This window comes from Haplochromis burtoni, unplaced genomic scaffold, assembly GCF_018398535.1.
Source record: "Haplochromis burtoni strain Fernald_Lab_line unplaced genomic scaffold, NCSU_Asbu1 Contig_359, whole genome shotgun sequence".
Lineage (NCBI taxonomy): Eukaryota > Metazoa > Chordata > Actinopteri > Cichliformes > Cichlidae > Haplochromis > Haplochromis burtoni.
In genome coordinates this window covers 54,894-63,457 of record NW_024582720.1, presented here as the reverse complement: position 1 = coordinate 63,457, position 8,564 = coordinate 54,894, and the positions used below count along the sequence as shown (strand labels likewise).

Below are 8,564 nucleotides of genomic sequence, written 5' to 3'. Positions count from 1 at the left end.
CTGTAATTTCTTAAGTTAATTTGTAAATTTTTGTAGTAAACTGTAAATTGTAAATATTGTAAAACTTTTCTTCTGTCATTTAATGGTCGGGCATTGTACAGCTACAAGCATTTCACCCCCATGTCATACTGTGTATGGTTGTGTGTGTGTGACAAATAAAATTTGAATTTGAAAATTTGAATTTGAATTTTTCCCTCTGTGTGTGCTGTCAGTCTGAGTCCCTCGGTCGATCGATGCGTCTCTGACAAGATTCCTGTTTGGAATCATTTTGCTGTTTGGGTGTGACACAAACTTCCAGCACCCGTTTCCTTTCTGACCTGAGCATGGAGGAAACACGAGCTCCTCCAGATAAAAGGTCATCAATCAGAAACTTGATCACCTGCTGAAGTCTGATGTGTTGCTGACATATGAGTTTAACTGGAGTGAGGCGTTCGCAGGTGAGCAGTGATTGATTGACCAGTGCTTCTTTAGGAACATACATCCCAGCCCCTGCAGGAGACTCTGACAGCACTGAGCAGCTCCTACAGTGGCGAGCTGCAGGGCTTTCCTCCCCACTGCTGTCAGACTCCACAACAAAGACTTCGCAGCTGACCAAACACACACATCCACACACGTGCAGTAATGCGACAACGTTGTATTTTACTCAGTTGTACACAGTATTTTTATTCTATTCTATTGTGTACAGTATCTTATTCTTATCATCTTATCCTATTCTAGTGTTTTTCTTTGTTTTGCTCTGTAACTTTGCACTGTCCTCTTTCTGCTGTAACAAAACTAATTTCCCACGTGTGCGACTAATAAAGCTTATCTTATACCTGTGGGTCCTCCAGTCACATGTTCAAGGTGAGCACAGGTGAATGAGTGAGTGAAGATCGGATCAAAGCACATCAGAGCGGACCTGATGAGCCTGTGTTGCTTTAAAGCTCAGAAATTTGCTGCACATGTCCAATAAAAATGTTTTCATGGCGCAGGTGGAGGCGGCCAGGTTACAGCCCCTCAGATGAGACCAGCAGGAAAATAACCAAGTACATTTACTGAAGTACTTCCCTCAAATTTAACATACCTGTAATTTCTGCGTGATGCTGCTTCCTGTTTCTACTGTATTTCTGATGCAGATATTGTGGTTTATACTCTGAACTACTTGGAGTACAGATAATCACCAAGTATAAGTTATGAACAGCTGCTGGATGTAAGAAATGTACACATCAATAATTATGATGCATTAGTAACATGTATATGTTTGTAATGTGGAGCATGTTTGTTTCACGTCTGTGCTGTTATAAGTTTTACTTCAGTAAAAGTCTAAAAACTTTCTTCCCACACAGACTGTGTTTAATCTGCAGCCCCACGTGTCTCATGATCAGGCTGCACATCTTATTTCTGATTGGTGTAACAGGTATGTGTCACATCTGATGGTTTTCAGGTGTGTCCTGGATCCTGGTTCTTTCTGCTTGGAGTAAGGTAAGAGGATGGGAACATGTACGGAAGTGCGTGTGCATGCTGGAAAAACATGAAGTCAATTATAGTCAAAGCCAGTAAGTTACTGTGTTTTTAAAGAGTCACAACTACGTTTTACTTTCTGTTTGTAGTCATTTTAAACATATTTGAATGATTTTTATTGCCAAATAAAACATTTTAAAGTGTGAATATTCCACTTTTTTCTCTCCAAATGTTAGCTTACCATTTTAATGTTTTGTGGTCATTCGATTTGCCCGTTTCTAAGCTCAAAAAGGGGCTTTAATGCATTTGAGTTTTTCCCTTTCAAGTCAATTTTCTGGTTAATTATTTTTAATGATTTATTTATTCTTTGCATTGTTTGCCTGAATAAAAAAAATTCCGTTTTGTATTTATTTTTATTTTTTTACTGCTTTTTATTTCATTGAATTCTTTGATGTTGTTTTGATGATCAAACCTGCGATCGGCTGATTGGCCGATGGTCTGTCAGCTGTTTGTTCTGTGCTGGATAAATAAAGTTTGGTTGAAGTGAAGGACCACTGCTTTTGTTTGTTTGTTTTTGTTTCCTGTCTGTAAACAACATAAATTATAAATAAGAAGTTGAAATTCCTCTGGGAGCTCTGTCAGTCTGATGCTAACTGAAAACATTTGGGGGAACATCTGTCCTCATCGGCGAGCTGATTGGCTGCTGAAGCAGATGTGCAGGTTCACAGAAGCTCATTCAGATGAAAATATGAATTCACATCTGTGGGAGAGATAAACAGCAGTATGAACGCGTGAATAAAATTCCTTTGATCGGTAATTTAAATCCATAAACCAAGTTTTCTTTGTATGATGAAATTTACTTTCTAAGGTTCTGTGTTTAAGAAGAGCTTGTTTTCTAAATGTTAATACTTGAAAAATATGGAGATGAAAAAATAAAAGATTCAAAATGTAAAATAAAAAAAAAAGAACACCCAAACTTGGTAAACGAAAAAATGAAAAAACAGTGAATTCATCAAAATGAATAAATGAAATAAGTTTATATATAAAAAAGAAGGAATATTACAAGTAAAACTGCCTGCAGCACACAGCTGAAAACATCTGGAGCTGCTTAATTCAAACATGTTGCTGCCTCCATCCATCGACCCATCATCCACCCATCACTCATCATCCTTTATCCTTCGCTGATGATGGTGGCAGCAGGTTGAGCAGGGACTCCAGATGTTCTCCTCCTCAGCGACACCTCCGGGACTTCCTGTGGAATCCAGACCAGATGAAGGGGTTCGAGGTCTCCCCTGAGGTCTTCCCCCGGTTAGGCACGTTGCTGCAACAAATTCATGTTGAAGAATCAGAAGTATGATTTCAGGTGCTGAGATGGGTTCTGATTCTGTGAGTGGGTGCAGCTGGAACTTTGAGCTTCGGGCTCCTGTCTGTGTGATTATAACATGTTGCTGCCGCTGCTCCGGGGACAGGCGGGGACTCGGGTGGTTTTGGCAATTCTCTGGCTCTCTCCGGTCCTCGGAGCTCGGTATCATCAGGTTGAAGGTGTTTTGTTGCTGGGGAAGAATCCAGTTCTTCCTCACCTCCCTGCAGCCTCACCCCCACCGTTATACTCAAACTCAGCCAATCAAAAAAAAAAATCACTCCATATATCACTAGGCAGACGTCCACGCCGGCAGCCAATCGGATTGGGCGGCTTGGGAAAGGGCGCAGGGAGCTGAGACAGACCGAGTGACAGCGTCTGAGTCCCGGGGAGGAACATCAGGGAATCTCCGTGGAAAAGCCCCGCAACGCGGTCAAGATGCCTAACAAAACCAAGAAGGAAAAGGTAATATCCGCGTCACTGGCGTGCCCGGGGCATTTTTCCACTGAGATCCGGTGTGGCGGGTGTTTTTTTTTTTCCGCTGCTGGAGACTTCAGACGTTTTATTTCACCGAGCTAATGGCTAGCTCACCTGCTAGCTGTTAGCTGGGGCCCAGCTAGGAGAGGACCGCTAAGCTAACGGCTAGCCGCGAGTCTGTGCTCGGCGCCCGCCGCGGACACGCTTCGTTTAACCGCACACCTGCTGAGTGTTTGAGCGGACACATAGCAGGGATATTAGCGTGGAGCTGGCCGCCGTGATTAGCCGTGTTCTGTTGCCGGAGCTCCGGGAAGAGTCGCTGGCTGTGTCTGAATTATTGATGCAGGGCTCGGCTGAAGAAGAGCGTCTGAGGCGCTAACAGCGGTTAGCCGTTAACTGAGACCACACGATGACCGGTAGATGTCCCGCTGGATGCTGCGATTCCTTGGCTCACAGCGCAGTCTGAGTCCACCTCACACACCCATATAAATACCGGATTAAAGCGATTTGTTTCATGATGCAGCGCTCAGGGCTGATCAGTCATTGATCGTAATGTTTATCAGCCAGCACTTATGTTCGGTTCAGCGGATTGTTATCGATTATTTGTTTAGTCTGTAAACTTGAATGGAGCAGCAGGAAAGCCAAAAGAGAAAAACAGCTGATAAGTAACGGCCACAGTTATTGATTATTGATGATCTTCTCTCTGTGACTCGCTGATTAATCGACTGCTTCCGATGTCCGAAATTTTATTACTTATTTAAACTGAAAATATTTTTTAAAAAGGAGGTTTGAAGTCACATCTATGTAATGTAAACGACTCGCTCTATAAATCATACAAAAAACTTAACACATTTTAAACATGAGCGACAAAAGTATTAAAGAATAAAAACACAAACACAGCAACGAGTATTTAAAACGCGTTTCAACGATCAAATCTTTTTTGCTCCATTTAGATATCTTTAAAAAAATATTCTTTGCAAAATACAGCAAAAAAAAAAAACAAGACTAAAATTAAACCCAAAAATATTAAAGTTTTAAAATGAGATCAAAAATAAAATGTGACCCCAAAATGAGTAAATTCAGTTAAATAAAAAAAAACAGAAAAATTAAAGCTGAAACATATAAAATTAACATTTAAATTAAAAAGAAAGAAAGATGAAAACAGAAAAGTGTACATATATACGTATAAAAATATGAATATATTTAGAAGGAAAAAAACATCATAAAACAATTGGAAACATAGAAAATCAGAATTTGACATCCAAAACATAAATATACAGCTTAAAAATCAGAAACATGTAAATATATAAAAACTCTAAGATGCACAAAACCTAATGAAAAATAAAGACTTTCTAAAAATAAAATAAATATTAGAAGACTTAAAAAATGGAAAATCATTTAAAAAGATGATGATAAAAAAATCAAACTTAGGCAGAGATCAGCTACTTTTAAGCTGAAAGGGTTTGGCTCGGTGCTGATTTCCTGTCTTCGGGTGACATGCCTGCAGACGTCCTCACGCTGTGGCGACGCGCACATGGCTGTTGCGACGCGCACATGGCTGTTGCGACAAACACGGCTGAGATCGCGTGTTAAATATGTGCAATGAGAACGAAGGATCGCTCTGCAGGTGAGAGGGTTCACCTGTGGGAGCACACCTGAGAGAGCAGAGGGAGCTTTGAGCGGCTCACGCAGCCTTTATTGTGAAAGTCTATCTGGAATGATTTTGTGAAGTTGGAAAACTAAAGTAAAAATATGGAGGAGCTGTTGTGATTTCACTGTCAGTGCGCTAAAATTCCCACCTCCCTGATGATAAACCTTGCCTGTGATACGTGCGCTTCGTACAGTAATACGTAAAAAGACTGAAAGTCATAAAAACAGATCAAACACGGCACAGTGAGCCGAGTAACTCGCCCTGGAACCTGAAGTAGAATCAAAAAGTCAAAATAAAAACTCTGAAAGCGTGAAGCCTGTGCTGCTGCTCGGGTTCACTCGGAGGAGAAGTGCTGGTTGGCGTTCATGGAGTCTTAGCGTACACATTGGAAACTCTGATTGGCCAGCATTTCTTTGGGATGGGTCACGTGACTGCTGCCTGGAAGAAAGCATTTATTATTTTTAACATCCCGGCTGAGCGTGACACACACAGTCAGAGCGTCCAATAAAGAGGACGTGGCTGTGATTGGTTGGGACTCGAGCAGAAGTCCCTCCCACATGTGCCTTCACGCAGTCACACATTCACATAAGTTCAGGTTTGTGCGGCGCCGATCCATACTGAGTATTGATCTGATACCAGCTTTCAATCAGTAATCTGTATCCCCAGACTGGGAGTCGTTCTTTATGTGAGGAGATGTCAGAGCACCTGGGTGTCAGTGTCAGCCCGGCGGTGGTAACCCTGGTTACCCTAACCTGACCAGCTGACGGGTTACATCATCACGCCCCACACAGACAGACTGATGCAGAATAGAAACAAAAATGTCGGGCTGTGACGCTTCCTCCTCTTCCTCGGTGCTCAGTAAACGTTTCATGTTTCAGCTCAGCTGATTTTCCTCGGCTCTGGTGTGAGTTTGTTCTCACAAAAATCAAAACAAGATCAGCTGATTTATGTTTTTCTCTGTGTGGGAACAGGAAACGACCAAATCTGCCAAAAGCAGCACGAAGAACAGCAACAGCGGCGGTGGCGGGAAGGATGTGACCCCGGAGAACTCGGATGAGGTGAGTGCCGATTTGGTCACATGGCAGCGAGGAGCTGATATGAAAGGTTCCACTTTAAAAAGTCGAGCTGAAGCTCTGCCTGTAGTGATTATATGCAGAGTAATAAAGGTGAAAGTAAATATACTCGAGTACTCCCCCTGCAGGCTGCAGGTATCCCTGCTAGAAACAGACAGAGGGTTAAAATACAGCAGCTTCATCAGGTTGTGTGGAGTCAAAGCCTGCCTTCAGTTTTCAGGCCCCTCTTCTGTGGAAGCAGCTGCCAGTTTGGATTCAGGAGACAGACACTGCAGCTGTGTCCAAATTCAGGGGCCGCATCCTCCTGAGGACCCGGCTACGTGGGCCGCAGGGCCGTGCAGAGAGGTTTAAAGGGGCGGGTGCTCAAGCCCCTCTAGCCCCCCCCTCTGCACGTGCCTGGTGGGCCGGGTCCTCCGAAGGCCGAGAAGGCCGGAAGTGCGAGGCTGTGAAATGTGACTTCAGATTAACGTCACCGCTGTCTCAGTGGAGTTTAATAAACTCGTCCGTCTGCTCCTTGCTGGCGTAAACTCTCGGCCGTCTCACACTTCTGATGATCAGTTTTCTGTTTGACGTTTATTCAGCTGTGTGAAAACTAGAACTTTAATCTCAGCCAAACCAATTTACTCAGGAACAAATAAAACACTAAAAAAAGCCAAACAACAACATTTTTAAGTTATCCGAGTGACTCATATATCATGGTTAACCTGAGTAGTGAAGACTGCGGGGGGTTTGAAAATGATGTGCACTGAATCATTAGTCATTATTCATCTCTGTCTCTTCCACATCATGTCTTTATCTTGTCTTCCTCCCCTCACCCTAACCGGTTTCTCAGATGGCCCCACCCCTCCCTGAGCCTGGAGGTTCCTTCCTGTTAAAAGTTTTTTCTTTCCACTGGCGCCAAAGCGCTCGCTTACAGAGGGTCACATGATTGTTGGGTTTTCTGTTATTAACACAACAGCATCAACTTCCGGCAATGTCCATGCAGTAAAAAACCAACTTTCCGTCTCCGTGTACATCCCTAACTGTGATTGGTGGAAACACTGTCTCAATAGGCCATTGGTTATGCAAAACCCAGGCTGTGGCTTTGGGCGTGGCTACTACAACATCTTCCTGCTATCAGGGTCTTCACTGTACCATCACAAAGAGGTTTTGTTTCCTCGTGAAGGAAACAGTTTTTAATGAGTCCTTGTTGACACAAAACGTCATCAGAGGCTGAGCAGTTTTGCGTTCTTTTTCTAACTTGAATGCTCTTTTCGTTGTTGTTTTTTGCTGTCTACTTGGTATATTTTTATTCTTTTCCTTTTCCTAATTTTTGTTTCCAACACTTCGACATGACCCCAAGGCCCGCTTCCACGGACTACTTCCCCGAGGAAATACTCCGTGGACACGGAAATCGAAAAACTCACAATAACAAGGTAACCAGGAGGGGATAAAAGAAGAGTGGGGTCAGAGCCAGACTAAAGAGGGAGACGCACAAACAACGAGCGCTCCCGTCGCTAATGTGCTGTCTCTCTGCTCCAAGCTGGACGAGCTGCAAGCCTGCGTCAACCACCCGCATGGGTACAGAACTGCCTCCGTTCTGGCATTTACGGAATCGTGGTTAAACAACAGTGACGACAACAGCGCGCTGCACATTGATGGCTTTTCACCACCTCTTCGTCTGGACAGAGACCGCGAAGCAACATGGTGGTGGCGTGTGTCTGTATGTAAACAACAGCTGGTGCTCTTCAGTCACTGAGGGAGAAGCTGTGCACGACAGACATCGAGCTCTGGCTGTTTCCCTGTGCCCCTACCACCTCCCCAGAGAATTCCCACAGCTTTTCATCATCCTGGTTTACATCCACCCCAGAGCTGATGCAGCCAAAGCCACAGAGTACTTCACCAACACTCTGTACAAACTGGAGCAGTTATCAACGGACTTTCCCAAGTTCATCCTGGGTGATTTCAACCACTGCTCCCCTGACAAGTCGCTTAAAGGATACCAACAGTATGTTTCATGCAGCACACACGTCAGGGGAAGACTCTGGATAAATGCTACGGCTCTGTACCAGATGCATTTAAAGCTAAACTCCTCCGCCCTCTCGGCTCAGCAGACCACCACACCATCCTGCTGGCCCCTGCTCACACCCCAGTCATCAAGAGGATTAGAAAGGTCACCAAAACATCAAGCAGTGGACAGAGGAAAGTATCCTCACCCTACAAGGATGTTTCGAAGCCACTGACTGGGGCAGCCTTCTGTCTCCCTCTGATGACATCGACAATCAAGTCAACACGGTGACATCATACATCTCCTTCTGTGTTGACAACATTATCCTCTCAAAAACAGTCTTCATCTACCCCAACAACAAACCCTGCATCACCAACGAGCTCAAGGAAATCCTTTCATAAAAAAAAAAGAGGATTTTCTTCACCGGCTCTGCTCTGGATTAAAAATGGTAAATGGTCTGTATTTATATAGCGCTTTTAATAGTCCCTAAGGACCCCAAAGCGCTTTACATATCCAGTCATCCACCCATTCACGCACACATTCACACACTGGTGATGGCAGCTACATTGTAGCCAC

The 8,564-nt window shown here is 43.8% G+C and overlaps 1 protein-coding gene across 1 annotated transcript in view; it reads left to right on the top strand.

Annotated features, from left to right (window-relative positions):
* The first annotated feature begins 3,121 nt into the window (after positions 1-3,121).
* The window catches only part of LOC121811914 (serine/threonine-protein phosphatase 2A 56 kDa regulatory subunit delta isoform-like), a 21,599-nt gene continuing 16,156 nt past the window's right edge, over positions 3,122-8,564 (top strand). Inside the window, exons 1-2 of the mRNA XM_042228866.1 lie at positions 3,122-3,265; positions 5,900-5,986. Coding sequence (XP_042084800.1) covers positions 3,239-3,265; positions 5,900-5,986 — 114 coding nt within the window. The 5' untranslated portion in view covers positions 3,122-3,238. The remainder of the gene's footprint in view (positions 3,266-5,899; positions 5,987-8,564) is intronic.